A 20,049-nucleotide genomic window follows, 5' to 3' on the forward strand; every position below is an offset into this window, starting at 1 on the left:
AAATCAAATAAACACTGTGGTATTTCTTTACTTGGTAAGAGTTGCAATGAGCCTAAACAAATGAAAGCAATGAAACCAAGCAAAATTGAGAGAAATAGAGGCAAATCTTTCTTTTGCAAAAAGATACCGAATTAAAACTTCATTTTGAACAGCTTTCTTACTGATTTATAAAACAATTTTCTAGTACAAAAGTTTCAAATTTTTTTTTTTTTAAAATTTGTATTGAAAAGAGGCTTTAGAGATCAATAAGAAAGCTGTCCCAAATAAAATTTAAGTGGGACATAGGACAAATACCTCCTCCTTATCTAGAGAAGATCCATGAGTGGAACCAAAGCAGTAGAACCAAGTATAAAATCCACAAAAGAAAACCCCAAAAAATTGAATTGAAAAGAATTCCTGTGAGACTAACAGTATAATTAATGATCATTCGATGGAGGAGGAGAAGGTGGAAGAATGGAAGACTCTCATTTCATGTCACAAATCATAAAATGCTATATTTGTCCTTGATTACATTTGATGCTAGTTCTAATGTATTTATATACAGGCAAGAGAAAAGCAACAAGAAAAATATACTGAAAGAAAATATCATTAATAATGAAGGTATATTACTATAATAAATACAACAAATTCTTACCATAACTATTAATCACATGTGATAATATTGATAAGGTAACATCTTTAAGCTTAATAACTCCAATAATTCAGACATATGATGTTCTCTATATGTGCTTTGATGCTTTATTGACTTGCAATGTTTAATCATTCAACTGAGTTATTGTCTTCTTTTTATGCATTTTTCCACCTTAATTTTTCTTACAGTGGGATCCTTTCTTGTTTGTTATAGGGTTTGCGATTCCAACGGCATCACGATTACTGATTTTCCCTTGGCTAAACATTGTAGTCCCTTTTATGCAGGCCTACCGGAGAATTTTTTTAATTTTTGGTTTACTTTTCCATGCTACTATGTGGCTGTTCATTGTAATTTAAATACAGTGTGAAGTAAATACAAGATAAAGTAAATGCATTGAAGTTGTTTGGTTGTAAATACATTAAAGCTGTTTGGTTGTCTGTAAAGTGAATGCAAGAGAATTAATTTTTTTCTGTTTGGTTTGATGTATGCGGAGTAAAATAAAAGCAGTGCATTCTAAATACTGAAATGTTATTTGGTTGAGTGTATGCTGAGTAAAGTAAAAATATTCTAATTTTACTAAATATTTTGAGTTCACATTAATAATTATAATTTTATGAGATTTTAAAAATTATTATATACATTAATAAAAATTATTATAAGATTAGAGAGAGTCGCCTTAGATGGTTTGGTCACATAAAACGGCGGCCTTCCGATAACCTAGTTAGGAGAGTAGAGGTATTAGATTTGACTTATGTTAAAAAAGTTAGGGGTAGACCTAAAAAGACTTGGTTAGAAAATATTAGGAATGACCTTTCTTTATTAGATTTAAACGAGAATTTGACTTTTAATATGACACAATGGAGAAAAAGGATTCATGTAGCCAACCCCACGTAGTGGGATAAAAGCTTGATGATGTTGTTGTTGTTATTAATAAAATACTTTGCTATAGGAACTATCACGGCTCTCACTTTTTAGCACTTTTTAGCAGACTAGCAACATATTAATTATAAAAATAATACTACCTGAAATCTATAGCACTTTTTAGTTCTTATTTATTTTACAGTGCAATGGGCCTATTAAAGAATTTGTGGTGCAAGGTTGTCAGTTCAATGGATGGAAGTTTTTAGTCTTGAACTTTTTTTTTTTTAAATAAAATTCACAGAGGGGCCAACTTATTATTATAACTTTGACTTCGATGTAGTCTCCTTTCTGTTTGCAGCTAATCATGAAGCTGCTGTTGCAAAAATTTATTATTATTTCCGGTTGTCTCTTTGTCTATTCTCCATCAATGAATTGTTATCTATAAATCTGTATTTGTTGTATTCTTATGGTTCAGAAATTCCTTGTATGCTATTCTTTTGCTCTTATGCTGTCATGCAGGGTGTATTCATCTTACATGATATAATGTTTTTATTTTTTATTAGAGGAATTTATATGCATACTATTTTATAACATGACATTTATATATCTAACATTCAAAATTTTAATTTTTCATACCTGTCACCTATAGAAAACTTTAATATCAAATTTGTCACTGATATATTTCATTCCTATCACTCATATCATCCTATAAATTTTAATATTTCATTTCTTGCACCTATATTTGATTCATGGGTGATAGTGATGAAATATTGAAGTTTTAGATATTAGATATGTAAATAGCATGATATGAAATGATATGTATGTAAATAAATACACTTTCTATTATTGTATGGTAAAAATATATTATTTTTGCGTTTGTAATTGTAGTTGCAGCCATGGTTAGAAAGGGAAGAACTGTACTTCCTGGTCCTGGTGATGGATGCAGTGAGGGCTCATCAGGATCCCGAGAATTTGTTGGTGCTAGAAGAGGTGGAGCTCAGCACCCGTCAGGTATGCAGCAAGAGGGTGGAGCTCATTACAATCCAGATTTGCAGCAATGTGGTGAGTCTGGAAGGGACTGGGCTCGTGCTAATCCTCAACAGCAAGGAGGACGTGGACGTGGTTATCAGGGTCTTGGTGGAGGTTATCACGGCCAGGGCCGTGGTGGCCGGCAAACCCTACGTGGTCGGCAAGGTGGTGCTTATCCATCTGGTGGTGGCGCTGGCCCATCTGCAGCTGAAACGTCTAGGCCGCCGCTTCCCAAGTTGCAACAAGCAACGTCACAAACTCCATCTGAAGAGGCAAGCTCATCGAGGCCCTCTGAAATCCCGACGGAGCAGCTTCAACAGCTTTCTCTTCAGATTGAACCAGCAATTAGTAAGGCTGTTGTTCCAGCGTCGAGCAAACAACTACGGTTTCCTTTGCGCCCAGGCAAAGGCAGCAGTGGTCTAAGCTGTGTGGTTAAGGCCAACCATTTCATTGCTGAGCTCACTGACAGGGATTTTTATCAATATGATGTGAGTTTTAACTCTTCAGGTCAAAATTTGAATTTACAGACTTACCATTTTTTCCTTCAAAATACTGTGCTTTCACCAAATATATGCTCTCAGTAGTTCCTGCTTGTATCGGACAGGTTTCCATTACACCAGAAGTTTCTTCTCGTAGGGTTAACCGATCTGTCATCAAAGAACTTGTAAGGATGTTTAAAGCCTCCCATTTGGGAGACCGCCTTCCTGTTTATGATGGCAGGAAGAGCCTTTATACTGCTGGCTCACTGCCATTTACTTCTAAAGAATTTCAAATTACTTTAGTTGATGAAGATGATGGTGCTGGAGCTGCAAGGTCTTTTTCTTCACAAGTAGCCTAGTACTGTTGATTCTAGTTTTCCATTTTGACCTGCTGATATGCTCAATATGCTAATAAAATAGGCGGCAGAGGAATTTCAAAGTTGTCATTAAACTTGCTGCTCGAACCGATCTTCATCAGCTGAAAATGTTCTTGGCTGGGAGGCAAGCAGATGCTCCACAAGAAGCTCTGCAAATTCTGGACATTGTGCTGCGTGAATCGCCCACTGCCAAGTAATTATTTTGTGCTCAAGCTGAAATTATTTCTTTCTAGAAAAATTGTTCATTACCGGAGGTATTTCCTGTGAAATACAACAATTTACCTGAGTTTTCATGCTGTTTTCCGGAGGCCTAAAAACCGCTGGAATAAACTGCGTGGAAAATTTAAACCGGTGGTATATTTCTGACGGTAAAATTCATCAGAGGCATTTTCGGCGGTTTCAACCGATAGAAATAATTTACTTAAAAATGACCGTTGAACGGCTGGTAAATGCGTCATGGTAAGAATATACTGGCGGTTTGTCTGGCGGTCATTTGACCTCCGAAACTTTCGTTGGTTAATTGGTTTGACCTCCGAAACTTTCGTTGGTTAATTGGTTTTGTACCGACGGTCAGACTGTCGGAATTACTGCCGGTATTCAATGAATTTATTTAGTGACACTATATTGTATCAAACGTTTCAAAATATTATTTGTTTTGTAAAATGATTAGGTGTTATCCTATTGGACGATCCTTCTACTCCCCCGATCTTTGTCACAAGAATCCTCTTGGCGAAGGTTTGGAAAGTTGGAGAGGATTTTATCAAAGCATCAGACCTACGCAGATGGGCTTATCACTGAATATTGGTAACAATGCTTTTTTTCAATATTTTATATTTTAATCTCGGACTAGCTGGCCCGGTTTCGCAATGAAATAGTCATAACCGATTTTAACTGGCAAACTGGTTTTCAAAAATCGATTGGCTTATTTTATATGAAATAAATAATTTTAAAATGAGCTAGTATATAATTAAATTAATAAATTTAATAAAAACACTTAATAAATTGATTTAAATTTATAGATTTTTATTTTTAAAATATATAATAAATTTAATAATAATCTTTTTTACCACATGAGTTTTTCAGTCTTTCTGTCTCCTGTCAGCTAAAAAAATAATATAAACAATACAAATATATAGTACCTCAATGATGTTGGACTAAAAAAATTAATAAGAAATTCTCATCTTCCTTATGTATATAGATTATATATTTTTACACATTTTTTAATTAATGTTTATAATGTGAAAAATATTTAATTTGTAGCTGATAACATTTAGGTTTGTAATCTATTTAATTGATCATTGATTTAATTATATAATATAAAAATAAATTTTTTATTTATTATTGAATAATAAATGATATAACGTAAATTTATAGATGCAATTTTATAATGTAAAATTTGTATATAATTTATTAGTTTAAATTATATATAAATATATATAATAAATTAGCAATAGTTTTATACTAATTTTATAACGTATATGTGAACTAATTTTATGTTAAATATAAATTAAATTTAAATATTAATACATTCAAATTTAAAATTTGTAAAATATATTATTTCTGTATAATTTTTTTATTTTTTAGAATTTATAATATTATAAAATTATTAAATTATTTAGATATTATTTAAATAATTTAATATTTATTCTATCATTGGTTCAATTTCGGTTGAAACATTGAATTTTTAATCTCTCCTTTCAATTTTTTGCCCACTCACATTTTCACAATCTTGCTTTAAAACAATAGTGTAAGTATAGATTTGAGGGACTTTATGATGACAAATCTCATTTTCGAGTGGTGTACATGCATCACACTTTAGCTCTTTATAACCCTTAATAATAAAACCCTTAAGTTATTAAAAACATAATAAATTGATATTAAATTATTAATTATTTAAATTAAAATCATCCCCGGTTAATAAATTCAAACAAAATTTAATCAAACTTATAATTTGAAAATGGCATGCTTAATTAGATTGAGACCCTTACTGACTTAGCACAAACTTAAATTGTGAGATATGCACATCCCTTGGGCATCATAGGGCTATTGTGTAGGTAGGATTTTTTTTCATATTTGTGATGTGTTGTGATTTTTTTATGTGTTGTTTTTGTTTATTTCTTTATTGGTTTGTGACTTGATATTGTGTGCACTTGCCTTTAAATGGTTGTGATAGAAATATATATTGTTTTACTTTGCAGGTGGTCATGCCTATAAAGGAGCAGTTAAATTTAATAAAAAAGCATAATCTATTTTGCTTGTAGGTGCTTTTATAATAAGCTCAAGCCCTAAATAGGCATAGCCAATAAAGGCTAAGGATATAGTTTGCCATTCATTCATGTCAGGCCTTCTATGATATGTAAATATATTTTATTTTGTTAACTTTATCTTCTCTTATAAGGGCAATATGTAATTGATTTCTTTTAATCATGTACATTTAGTTTATGAAAACTATGTAGATATGTGGGCAATTTCAAAAGATAGGAGGCCAAATGAAGATGTTGATAGAAGCATTCAAGATCTCAAATATCATTTTATTGATGTATAGTTTTAGGCTAAGTTATAATTATGATAGAGCTCAACTACACTTTTTTTTCATTTATAGTGGTGTATTGCGGAACTCAATTTTACTTCTAGCTTTTCGTTTATTATTTTATTCAATGATGATTGGTGTGTTTACTTTGATTGCGTACTAAAACTATATGTTTTTTATAGGTTTTTCTACTTATTTTGCTTGTTGATAGCTTAGACTTGTGTCATTGTTAGGCTTTTAGGATATTAAATTTTATACCTTAAATAACAAATTAACCTAAAAAATAATCATTCATGTATCAAACTTAAAGGAAAAATGAATGAACATCTTTAATCAAGAGTATTTTTAAACCCTTCATCCAAGATATTTGCACGCATGGGAAACCTATTTATCAATAATAAAATAAATCTTATATTCAATACCATGTGTTGTGTATGATAAATCTCTGGCACATTCAGTTACATATATTTTTTCTTTCAAGTGAAATTATCTTTTATTCTTCGTGATAATACAATTCCTTCTCTACAAGATACTCAAAAGAGAAACATATGTGTGACCATTCTGCTCTTCTATTTATTCTCATATTGGAGCATAAAGGCCTACGATTGTTTGTCCTTTAGAATGTTATGATCCATTCCTTTATGATTCCCTGCCACCTAAGTCTCTTTCGAAGCCCCATAATGATCGTTATGGGCATTTAAATATTTTTTTTTAAAACATTTCACTGGGTAGTTTAAAAAGCGGGCTATTTTGACGAATTAGAAAATAATTCTGATCGCAGAAAATAATATTGTAGTATAACTAAAACTTCAAAATAATGTTTTGAATATTCATTGACAATCTGGTGAAATTTTGAAACTCTGAAATTATAGTCAATTGTTGAATCAGTTGGTTATAAGTAAAATATTATGTGAATTTCTTAAATTGATTTATTTATATTTTTTTATGTGTGTATCTACTTGAAATGTGTTATTTTGAGTTTTTGATATTGGGTGGATGTGAGATATGTTGAATGCAGGAGTTATAAGAGCCTGAATTTTTTTAATATATAATGTGCTAAGTATTTTGCGAGTCATAAGGGTCAGTTTTCTGATATGCTAGTATGGGGGAGTCATTAGGGACCTGACTTCTAATATTTGTTTTTCATAGGAGGTATAAGGGTCTGAGAAAAATTTGTTATTTTTTGCTTTGTTATATGAAGTATTTATTTATTTACTTTTAATACAAAGTTCATTTAAATTCTATTAATTGCTATCACTATTTTGTTCATAATAATATCACGCTGATAACTACTTTCAAATTTCTACATGTATAATGGGTTTATTATTAGAAATTAAGATCGGCAAGTGTGACTTGTTAAGCGTGTTGACATCTATTCTACATTCTTTTTCAGGTCAGGGAAAGGGTAATGAGATGGTTGAGTAGTTAAGATTGCAAGTTGAGTTAGTCTATGTACTTTTTACTTTTTAGTTTATAATTTTTTGTACAGACATGGTTATTTATTTCTTTGCTTTGTTTTTATTTGTAGTTATGTATTGCAGTGTATGGATTTTGTGGAATATACATTTTGAAAATGAATTCGAAAAAAAAAATTATGGATGAGTTTACTTTTTGTTCATGTGAAATCTCTACAGGTTGTTTTAAATTAAAGAAATCTAAAAATAATTTAATTATATAAAAATTAATAATTATTATATAATTATTAATTTATAAATATATAATTAACTAATATAAAAATTAATAATGAATTTAATTATTAATTAATTATTTTTATATAATAATAAAGTTATAATTTATAATAATTAATTTAATTATATAATTTATTATAATTATTTTAATTATATAATTATATAATAATTAATTTAATTTTACCAATTATTTAATTTTACCTTAATGATTAATCTAATTAATACTATTATGTAATTCTATCTTAATATTTGATTAATTATTGCAATATAAATTTATTTAAAATATCCCTTGCCGCCGTGACCATCTGCCTCCCTTAGCCACCTAGCGTCAGCCAACAACCATATTCGAGCTTCTCTACTCCATTTTTCTACCCGCCTGTAGCTCCACATTGTTGCAGTTATCATGCGAGCTACGCCGCCACCGCCTAGCTACTACACCTCCTATAGCAACCTCCCTCTCTCTACTCCTTCCATCATCTCCTCCCCAAACCACCATCATTAAACCACCAAAATGCTACCTGCTTGGCCTCCAACCAAACGATCGGCCACCTTCTTCCTCCGCTTTCCTCTACCCATTAACCGAACTCCTAGTTCCACCTTCCTCTCTCTAAATAGAGAGGGAGATCAACCTCAATCTCTACAACCTCTCACATTGTCTTTCTTTCTCTTCACTATTCTCTTTGCTATTTCCCTTACCACTCTCTATCACTCTCACCCTCTCTCCCCTCCTTCCTCTCTCCTCCCCCCATTCTCTCTAAATAGAAATATTAAAAAAAGTAAAACTTATGTTTTCGCCCCTCGTGAAATTCCCTCTTTATCCCATTCTTGACTAACTCATGTGCAAGGTATAATTTCAAAACTCAAAAATTAAGTATCCGTTTGCATTATGTGGAAACTTATAAACCCAAGCACAAGTGGGTGTTGTTCAAATCCGTCGCAGAGATTTTTCAAAGAAGTACTTGTTCGTGTTGTTCCAATATGACAGGAAGTCCTATTTTTGCTCGTGCAGGTTGTGAAGACTTATGCACAGTTTTTCATCTTGTGTAAATAGAATGTTCTGTTAGAATGTTAGGTATTGCTTATCAAATGCTCTGCATGTCACATAAGCATATTCATCTTTGTTTTTACATAATTTGCTCTAGTATTTGTCAATGTTTGATTTGATATGTACCTTCCTTACGCAGATATTTCATCAACTGCATTCATTGAGGAATCGCCTGTTGTTGATTTTGTAATAAAGCTTTTGAGATGGGATTTTAGAGATGTTCAACATAGAAAGCTAACTGATATAGAACGTGCTACGGTTAGTTTCCCAAATATGAAATGATTTTTAGCTTGTTCCAAATGTGATTGTTGTTATATTATGAGGCCTTTAAGAATTTCCTCCTCCCCTACTTTTTTTATTTTGTTTTTTACATCTCTATTCACTATTAGGTTAGATATTGTAGTCATGTTTTATATAGCATGAATTTGACACAGTGATAGGTATCAATTTTTTTCTTCTATCTTTCCTACAAGAGTCATCTTTTACTCTTTTCTCTTTGTTCCCTTTTTGGGAAAGCTCAGGAATTCTTCCTTAAAGAAAGTGCAAATTCATAATCATTCTGCGCTATAGCTTCAATTAAATTCATGCTTGTTTGGCTGCTTTTGCAGGTGAATAAATCGCTAAGAGGTGTGAAAGTGGAGGTTACACATCGTGGCAACACCCGTAGAAAATATCGTATAGCTTCTTTAACGCCACAGGCAACAAAAGACCTGTCGTATGTATTTGCCTAATTATCTGTAGTATTCTATTCCGTTGATGTTCTGTTGTTATATATTATGTGCATATGAGTATTGTATTGTGGCTGGTGATAGTTTTTCTGTGGATGAGAGAGGCACAATGAAGACAGTGATACAATATTTTCAAGATGCTTATGGTTTTGTTATCCAACTTCCTAATTGGCCTTGTCTTCAAGTTGGCAATCAACAGAGGCCAAACTATCTTCCCATGGAGGTATGCTCATTTATTCATGCCTTTGTGAACGCCTATTTAATTGTGTCTTGATGCAATAATGATTCTTAATGCGTCCAGTCTTGTGGAGTTTGTGCTTGGTTTATAATGAAGTTTACATTAGATATTTTTTTTTGGCTAAAGGCTGGTGTTGAATAGCTAGTATTGTTTGTAATTAGGTTTGCCAGATTGTTAAAGGACAAAGATATTCTAAGAGGTTGAATGGAAAACAAGTAACTGCTTTTTTAAAGGCAACCTGCCAGCGCCCACAAGATCGTGAGAGCGATATTATCAGGGTAAAATGACTTTTTTCTATTGAACTCTTCTTTTAAAGTACTCTTTACTTTTTTTTTTCATGATAGAAAGTCTTTCTGATATGTGGTTTTCCTTTCTTTATTCATCCTTGTTAGTTTTATAAGACATATTTATAAGTACCAAATTTTGCTTTTCTAGACGGTTAATCGTAATGAATACCATTTGGATCCATATGCCAAGGAGTTTGGAATTAAAATCCGTAGGGAACTTGCATCAGTTGAAGCACGCCTGCTGCCTGCACCTCGGGTATGTAAATAAATTGATTTTTCCTTATAAAACTAGTGAGAAAGTAGGTAGTCTAATTGCATGTAGTGAGATTTATGATAGAAGTAACGTAACTCAACTTGGTCTGTTGGTTGAGGGTTTTGGCTGCTAATCAAGAGGTACTGGGTTCGAGTCTTGCGTATGTGATGCGTGTGTGAATTTGCCTTAATTGGCCTAAATGTCCACAAAAAAAAAAAAGATTTATGATAGACTCTTACAATCATATAAGCTTATATAGATTTTTTTTTGGAATAATGCATCTTCTTAAATTATTAGAAGACAAGGGAATCAAACTTGAAATTGCATAAAATCATAAATTATAGTATATCATGGATGTTGATTTTATTTTGAAGATATCATACTTTTCTTTTGTTTATTTATTAGTATGTTCAAAAAGATTGATTGAAATTTAAAATAAAATGAATAGAAAATAGTTACTAGCAACTTAGTAATTATTTGAACTAGCTAAGCCGTTGCTGTAATTAATACATTTTTTTCTACAGAAGTTTCCCAAAATAATGAAGCTGTAGTTGATTTTTTGGTTTTCGAATTTTTGCAGTTAATTGAAACAACTATAAAAGATTTAGATAAATTTTTTTGAATAAACACTTTAGATAGTTATTCACAAAGTTTTAAGCTGCTTTTAAGTGGTAATGTTTATTGTATTACTGATTATGTTGATATCATTTAATTAGTCTCTGAGGTTTCATGCTTCCAATTGTGCAGCTTAAATACAGCGAAACCGGTGAGGAGCAGAGTTGCTTGCCAAAAAAGGGCCAATGGAATATGATGAATAAGGTATTTGTTTTGCAGAGCCAATGACAAAATTCATCTTATCTATTAGTATTCTGTTGCTTGCTTATGCATTCATTTTAAGCCGTTACAATGACAAAAAAGCAATAATGTATCCCATTTGTACAACAATAGCAACAACAACATCAAACCTTTTATCTCACTACATGGGGTTGGCTACATAAATCCTTTTTGTTCTTAAAAAAAAATGTCCATTAATATTTTTACATGTCCTTGAGATTGGGTGCTAGAATAGTTCTGTGTTTATAAATGGTGGATTGGACAGTTGATGTTCATATATTGTAATATTATTTGGATGCCAGCCTTTCCATAGAGCTAAATGTTTATGAGATTTTTTAAATCTTTTAAAATCTGTCTGTTTAACTTAAATTTTTTTATTAAGGTTTTGTTTGGGACGACTTTCTTAATGCTTCTTAAAATAATTTTAGAGTACACAAATTTTAATTTTTGTATTAAAAAGCTGATTTAAGAAGCAATAAAAAAGCCATCACAAATGAAGCCGAAATTTGACTTTTTTTTGGGACATTTAGGCTATTTAAGGCAAACTCACACACACAACACATACATAAAGACTCGAACCCAAGGCCTCTTAGTTGGAAGCCTAAGCTCTCAACCAACAGGCCAAGTTGAGCTGTGTCAAAATTTGACTTTTATCAGTCTCATATTTGTGATAATTGTAAGATGCCTTTATTGGCTAAATTTTAGGTTCATTCCAATAGAGTTTTTCTCTGATTCTTTGAACTTTCGGTTTCATCTAATGGGTAGTTAGGGTCCATGTTGACCTACATAGGAAATCAAAAAAAAAAAAAAATCTAGAAAATTTGGCTGAAATCCTGCTAACATCATACCTCTTGCCGCTTGCTACCCGACTGCCTTTCCCTCCACAAATCGAGCCCAATCTCATATTGCCGAACCCCATTAAACCCTAAACCTTTAGTCTAAATTAGCCTACTACACTCCCAAGTTCACTCAAATAGTCTATCTTACTCAAATCAGCCCGTTAGACCACACTTTCAATCGCTTACACACCCATTCCAACTCTCCACCACAACACTAGATCAAACAGTAGGAAATATGTGAATGAAACAAAAAAAAAAAAATGATGAGAAAAGAAAAGTAAAAAGAAAAAAGAAAAAGAAAAAAGAAAAAAAAAAAAAGACAGGAAAAAAAAGAAGAGAAAAAAAGAAAAGAAAAGAAAAACTGTTTACCTCGATTTGCATGCCCCGACATCGTCGTCATCCCCTCAACGTAGGTATAAAATTCTAAAACTTTTAAACCCCATTTTTGGCGCCTATAGCGCGGGGAGCAACCATCCATGTGCGCTTTTCTTAGTACGGTGGGAGGAAGCCCGTCGCAGTACTCGTGGCGAGGTGAGTAATCTACCCAAAGTCCTGTTTACCGTGTTTGCGGCATGCCAAGGAACCCCTTGTGCTCGCTTTTCTTAGCACAGCGGGACAAAAATATAAGTACCCGTATGCGCCTCAGTACCATCGGGGAAATAATTGCGCTTCTAAAAAGGTATTCTTGAAAACCCATGTACGCCTTTCTCTGGCGTGGTGTGATTGAAGATTTTGGCATTGGTGTCATCTGACACCGACCTTGCATGCTTTTCTCTACCATGGCGGGAGGCCCAGACTCCTAAAATTTTCACTAAACGGGGGAGACGCCGGCAGACTGCCAAAATTTTTGGTGAATCGAGGTCATGACTTGGACAAAAAAAAAACGTGGACTTTGTTTGGACTTGATTTGAACAATTAAATGGACTAAATGAAAACTTGAATGATTAAATACGAGACCTGATTCAAACTTGACTTGGATAACAAAGACTTGAACTCGAATGTGACATGAACTACAAATAGTATGAACTCGAACTTGAACACATACAGTGAATCAGACCTTACAACTCTAAAATACATAAGGATTTTGAAAGTATAAATACTAATTAGTGGTTCAATGCACTCAAAGCAATAAGAATTTAATTTGAGTAATGACACAAATAGCATATAACATACACCACAGTCTATCGACGAGCAACTTCAAGAGACTTATGGATCCTTTGTGAATAACATCAAGATGCATACAAGTGAATACAATGTGCTTGTCAACCTACAAATGAACTCAAGGGTCTTCTATGAAGCCAGTATGCAAGTAAATGCAATCGAATGAATGTTAGCAATCAAACAAGACTTATGAGGAATGAACCCTCAATGCATGCAAGTGATGAACTCTTAATTGAGCGCAAGTAAATAAACATGGAATTTTTATTGAATGAAAAGGAACTTCCCATATGGCATGCTTACAATCAACAGGATAAAGTCTCCAATCAACATTAAGGTGTTATCATGTCAACTAAGATACAAATGCTAATGAGCAAACAAAAGGCTTGTTGTAGGCGACGAATGATAAATGCATCATTTATGAGCAAGAACAACATGCATGTTAATAACAATGCAATCAATGAAACACACATGAATTATGGCGGGATATATGTAATGATATGTTCATAAGCAAAGCATGTAGAATGTGCAATGCATACAACATCCCTACAAGCAGCACTAGAAGAGTTGATGTGAGTATAATGACACCCCTACAACCAACATCAATCGAACAATATATCTTCTTGCAAATTTACCCAATGGAGCTCACAATGAATGCAATAATGCTCCTACAGTTAACAACCATCTATGGGAAGACAAATACATTGATCCCTTGTAAGCAAAAAGTGATCGGTTTGTACATCAAGTGCATGCTGTCTACGAGCAAGGGATAACCTACAAAGCCTATGAACTCTTATGAATCAATCACTGAGATACACAAGCAAATACAACCATTCATCAATCGACTTATATGAAGGAGCTGGTGATGGATACAACTCACCTAGCAATTCATGTTAGCATGCAACTAATGTTGCAATATCCCTACAATCAAAGTCAACTTGCAAATGAACATTGCCTACAGTTGATAACATTCTCTATAGATGAATACAAAAGTATGCAATAATCATTTCCATATTCATACAACCTGTAGTAGTTCAACGACCAATGAATATAACTATCCCTTACAAGTAGAGGGGATTTAATATGCAATAAGTGCAACGAAGGGATACGAGTATACAAACTCCTATGAGCTATTGTAGAAGATCATTGTGTGCCCAATGTGTCAACCATAAGAAAATAGCAAGAGATTCATTAATGCAATATAATTCACATACAGAAAGCAATAAGTAGTGCACAACAGTCTACCTGTACAAAGCAGCAAACAACTCAATTCATAAGCTGCTACAACAAGCCATCGGATCTGCAACATCCTTACAAACAGACAGAAGGCATGTATGAGCATCTAAATAGAATGTTGCATTCAAATGAAGGTCACCTGCACAATTGATCAACATCAAAATATTACAAAAATGTCCCAAGACATGAACTGTAATATGTAAACACATAGGTACACAAAAGGGGCAAGTGCAATTGTATACCTGCATGGGCCCCGATGAGTGTGTTATAGGTATACACATGATGTCTAGGGATACTACGCGAGTCAATAAATAAACCCAAGTTCGAGCTCGATCCTTCTATGCGAGCATTTAGAAGTTGGCACGGCTCGAACCATCAAACAAATATATGGTCGTTGTATCGACCGAGATATTTATTTTATACATTCATATAAGGACTTCAAAGACTATGAAAAAAAAAGAAATTCATCAATAAAATTATAAAGCCTATGGACATGATCCTCTGTCGACCAGTAGATAGAGTCGAGAAGGTCCAATCAATAAAATACAATTGTCCATTAACACTCCAATGATGGTCGTGTTGATCGTAGATCTCAATCGAAGGTGTTAATTTCATATTTTTCAAAATGCTCTCAAACTTTCACAAAATTCAAATATTTTCAAGTGACCTCAAAGTCATCCCGATGATGGTCATGTTGAATATGGATCTCAAGCAGATGAGTTAGTTCTATAAATCCAAAATTTCACCCAAATACCCATATAAACTCCAAGAAAATCTCAAAAACTTCAAAATTCAAATGTTTAAAATTGAAATCAACCATCAAATCACTTAAAGCAAAATCCATCCACCCTCCGCAATAATTTGCCGAGGTGAACAAATTAAAATTTACTTCAGCTCACATAGAGCTAATACTTACTCGAAAATATCAATAGTATTCATTCTCAAATAATCTTCTTCTAGTAAGTACATGGTATGTGTCTTCTTACTGGCAATTTTGCTGCTAAATAGCATCGCAGGCAAAATGGCTATGACCTAGGGCCCTCTGAACCGAGTGGTTTTTCCGTCAAATGACACAACGAGATAACGATTATGGCCAGAGCTAATACGTTCATTAATGACATCAAATCCTTGAGATATGAATCAATAGGATATAATTATTAAGGCACAAAACCCTATGTTAGTTAAGGTGAATTCAAATTTATCCCCTTAGAAAAATACTCCCCTAGGTATACAAGGTACCCTTGGACTGTGAGACCTCGTTCCCTTACTGTTCCTCTCTGATTTGGATTTTTTTCTCTCAGGATCGTCCAGGACGATTGATAATCGTCCAGGCCGATCGGCACTGTAGAAAATATAGGCCTGAGAATAGTTCTGGGAGTCGTCCAGGCCGATCGTTTTTGGTCTGATCGTCCTGGGACGATCTGGCGATCGGCCCGATAGCATCGCCGTGCTTTGATTTCAGTTGTAGGCTTTGGTGACCTGCTGGGCTTTGTAAGCTCATTATATGTGGTTTAAATTTTCAGGTCCGAGTTTGGCAACTGGAATGGAGATCGATCAGAATGTCAGACGAATCCTTTCACTATTTGATTCTGGGGCATCACATGGACGAAGCAACCAATGGATACCGACAAGGATCCTTCTATTAGGTTGGGTTGACTACCTGCTCTGATTAAGTAAACCTAGAACCACGATGGCTCGGGATGACGAAATTATAGGATCTTGATCAGGTCCATCATCCATTCCCCCACCATCAGCTTTAAGTATAAAATGGTGAGATTCCAATTTTCAAACACCTAAACCCATGTTGCTACTATATGTGAAATAACCCATATTTCTACGTATCTGATTGATGACTAGCGAAAGATCTCTCTCGTGATCGGGAGGGGTAATTAATTATAGGGGCTTGTGCCTATAGGAAATCAGAACTTAGATCATAAAGTCCTCGCAAATGAGGATGAAATCTCTAGGTAGTGTCTTATCTACAAACTTATCCGCCTTCCCAAAATTTACTCTGGAACTTAATCCGTTAAAACTCCACCGAAAAGTAGTGGCGGAGGTCGGTGTCGAATTTCCAGAGCCCACAGTCCAATATTGGGATTTTGGATATCTTTTCGGGGATTTGATTGCTTTATATTTTGTGAGGATTAACATAATAAATTTCCATACGGAGGATTTCTATTGATGCAGTGTTTGTTTCATTTTAAGTTATTCCTGTTGATCAATTACAACATATGCAAATGTAATGCTTGTGGAATCCTTAAACTAATCTTTTTTTTTTTGTTAAAATTATTTTTTTGTTGAATGCTAATAGCATACATGTCAATAGTGTAGTGTAGGTTATCTTCTATGTTATTTTTTGTGCAAAGCATAATTTATTGAAATAACATGCACTATGCTTGCTATTAAAAGGCTTTATATTTGTTTTTTCACTGTAGAAAATGGTAAATGGCGGGAGGGTCAGCAACTGGACCTGCATCAATTTTGCTCAAAATGTAAGGGAAAATGATATTCGTCGCTTTTGTTATGAGCTAGCTTCTATGTGTCAGAAGTCTGGAATGGTATGTATTCTAATTATGGAATCTGTAAACTTAGTTGCAGTTTTGTTATGATTACTAGAAAAAATTTCTATAATTTTAACAATGGTTCTTTTTACTTAATTTCTTGTAATTACTGAAAAGGTGTTTCATAATTTAAACTTCTCTTCAGGAATTTACTTTGGAGCCTGTAATTCGACTGTCATCTGCACGACCTAATCAAGTTGAAAGAGCATTGAAAGCACTTTATAATGACGCAATGACCATTCTACGTCAGCAGCATAAAGAGCTTGATTTACTTATTGTAATATTGCCTGAAAATAATGGTTCTCTTTACGGTAAACAAATCTTTCGCTCTCATTTTAGAAAAACCTTCTATGTGTATGTCGATTTGTTTATTATTTGCTAGATCTTTTCATTATTATGTTATTGATTTTTCTCTATGGGTTCTTTGTGTTGGTAAAAACTAAGAAGGCTAAACTAATTTGGGTATCTTTGAAATGAAAATGTTTAGATTAATGCATGCCAAAATCAACAAAGATTGTTTGAGAAATTATTATAAGAGATTGATAATAATGAGTACTTACTGAAATTAATTTGTGGAATTATGAACATGGTAGTTCATGCATGTAAATGGAAAATGTGCCTATAAGGTTGGTTGATAGAATTAATATCTCAGAGGTTTAGGAAAGAAATTAAGTACATCAAACAGTTGCAAAGCTATAATGTCATGCAAAGAGAGGTGCATAAAATAAAACCATAATTAGGTATCATAATGTTGTTTATGATGATGATTTTTTCTTATATATGCATGAGATTTTTAAATTGTACTTTTTGACTTGTAATAGGGGATCTGAAGCGTATATGCGAGACTGAAATTGGGTTAGTTTCACAATGTTGTTTAGTCAAACATGTTTCTAGGATGAGCGCACAGTACCTTGCCAATGTTGCTTTGAAAATTAATGTGAAGGTTGGTATTTTGATTTTCTGTTGCTTGTGTACTTCGCCATAGTTACCTATAATTTATGACAAGTTAATTGCAATTTGTAGGTTGGAGGACGGAACACTGTGCTGGTTGATGCTATCTCACGGCGCTTGCCTTTGGTCAGTGAAAGGCCCACAATTATATTTGGTGCAGATGTGACTCATCCTCAGCCTGGTGAAGACTCAAGCCCTTCAATTGCTGCGGTAAGTTTGATCCACTTATTGTGGAGCTTTTTTTTTTTTCTAAATGTTATTTGTGGCCCTTTTGGTCTGAATTTCCAGTTATTAAATATTTTTCGACATATGGTAGGTTGTTGCTTCTCAGGACTGGCCAGAAATAACCAAATATGCTGGACTTGTTAGTGCTCAGGCCCATCGTCAGGAGCTGATTGAGGACTTATATAAGCTTGAATCAGATCCACAGCGTGGAAATGTTTCTGGTGGCATGATCAGGTGCGTTCTCTATTCAGTTTTCTCTTACATCTGACATTTTTGTGAAAATATCATATTGACATTTTTTTTTTCAGGGATTTACTTATTTCATTTAAAAAAGCTACAGGGAGAAAGCCCGAGCGAATAATATTTTACAGGTCTGATCCTTCTTTAGAATTCTCCTCTATTTAATGTGGTTTATATTGCCTTATTTCTTGTGCTTTTTTGGCTGCAGGGATGGTGTTAGCGAGGGACAGTTCAATCAAGTTCTGCTTCGTGAACTTGATTCAATTCGTAAAGTACGTGCATGCATAGTGTTTTTTAATGCTTTATCTTTGTGTTATTAATGTCAATGATTGTTTTTTTTTTTCATTTGTATTGTGTTTTACCAATATGTGATTTATGCACTGCACCACAGGCTTGTGCCTCGTTGCAGTCAGATTATCTACCACCCGTTACCTTCGTGGTTGTTCAGAAAAGGCATCATACCAGGTTGTTTGCAAACAACCATTCAGACCAGCAGTCAGTAGATAAGAGTGGAAACATCCTTCCAGGTTTATCAATATTTACTATAAATGCGTGATATGTTTTGTGCTTTGTTATTTTCTGTGTATTTGGTGCTTACCTTCCAAATACTCCTCCATTATAAGCATTTTTCATTATTTTTTTCTTGATTTGAATGATTGCAGGGACTGTGGTTGATTCAAAAATCTGTCATCCAACTGAATTTGATTTCTACCTATGTAGTCATGCAGGAATTCAGGCATGCAGCTCCTCTTTTTCTCTTATATTTAAACTTTATTACTTGATGTTATAACTGACAATGCAATGTGCTTGCAGGGGACTAGCCGACCCGCACATTATCATGTATTATGGGATGAAAACAACTTCTCCGCTGATGCAATGCAAACGCTTACAAATAGCTTATGCTACACGTAATAAGATGCGCTTCATATTTCCTCCTTTGGTTATTCCTTCTTGATGCTATTATAGTTAATAGCCTGCATATCTATCTTTTCTCTTTGCAGATATGCAAGGTGCACAAGATCAGTATCAATTGGTAATATTTATTTCCATTTTCATTCAATTGTGAGAAATCTGTTAACTCGATTTATGAGGGATGTAAGTTTATTCTGTTAACTGACTCAATGTTTTGACAGTGCCGCCTGCATACTATGCTCATCTTGCTGCTTCCAGGGCAAGGTTTTATATGGAGCCCATGACGTCTGAAAATGTTTCACAGCCAAGAGCTGCGGCTGGAAGAGCTGCAGCTGCAAATGAACCACGCAGCACTCGTGTAGCTGGAGGTGGTGCTGTCAAGCCTCTTCCTGCTCTCAAGGAAAATGTTAAGAGGGTGATGTTCTATTGTTGAGTTCTGCTGTGCTGTCAAGCCACTCTTCCTGCTCTCGAGGACAATGTGCTGCATTTCATGTTGTTCAGGTCTATGTTGTTAGTCTACAACTGAAAGAGCTGGCCATGGAAAAGTTTGTTCTAAGTTTCTTCTTTCAAATTTAATTGACTTGGGATTTCAATAAATTTTTGCCGGAAACTGGGTGGATATTTTATGCATTTTTTGTATTAACCTTTGAAATAAATAAAAATTTACATTTTTTATTTAATTTATTATTGTGTTAGTACAATTCTATTTCTATAGAGGCAACAAATGAGCACTACACAGCTCACGTTGGCTTGTTGGTTGAGAGCTTAGGCTGCAAATTAAGAGATTTTGGGTTTTATATTTTCAATGACAGCAAAGATATATTATAATGAAAAAATAAATAATATAATTTTTTATTCAAAGATTTTCATCATCACCCTTATCCGAAAGACAATATTTTTCATTCAAATATTTTCATGATCGCCCTTATTCAATGATAGCAAAAAAG

At 33.6% G+C, this 20,049-nt stretch overlaps 1 protein-coding gene across 1 annotated transcript; it reads left to right on the top strand.

Annotated features, from left to right (window-relative positions):
• Positions 1-2,388: 2,388 nt before the first annotated feature.
• LOC110116421 (protein argonaute 1A-like) lies at positions 2,389-19,535 on the top strand. Its single transcript, XM_028699568.1, has 22 exons — positions 2,389-3,009; positions 3,126-3,334; positions 3,421-3,570; positions 4,048-4,181; positions 8,780-8,898; positions 9,249-9,355; positions 9,453-9,591; positions 9,768-9,884; positions 10,042-10,149; positions 10,894-10,965; positions 16,649-16,771; positions 16,920-17,085; positions 17,596-17,717; positions 17,798-17,935; positions 18,042-18,184; positions 18,259-18,321; positions 18,399-18,462; positions 18,582-18,717; positions 18,853-18,926; positions 19,004-19,098; positions 19,192-19,223; positions 19,324-19,535. The coding sequence occupies exons 1-22, from the start codon at positions 2,389-2,391 to the stop codon at positions 19,533-19,535; spliced, it is 3,144 nt and encodes a 1,047-aa protein (XP_028555401.1).
• The last annotated feature ends 514 nt before the right edge of the window (positions 19,536-20,049 follow it).

The sequence above is a fragment of the Dendrobium catenatum genome, unplaced genomic scaffold (genome assembly GCF_001605985.2).
Source record: "Dendrobium catenatum unplaced genomic scaffold, ASM160598v2 fragScaff_scaffold_1341, whole genome shotgun sequence".
NCBI classification, from domain to species: Eukaryota; Viridiplantae; Streptophyta; class Magnoliopsida; order Asparagales; family Orchidaceae; genus Dendrobium; species Dendrobium catenatum.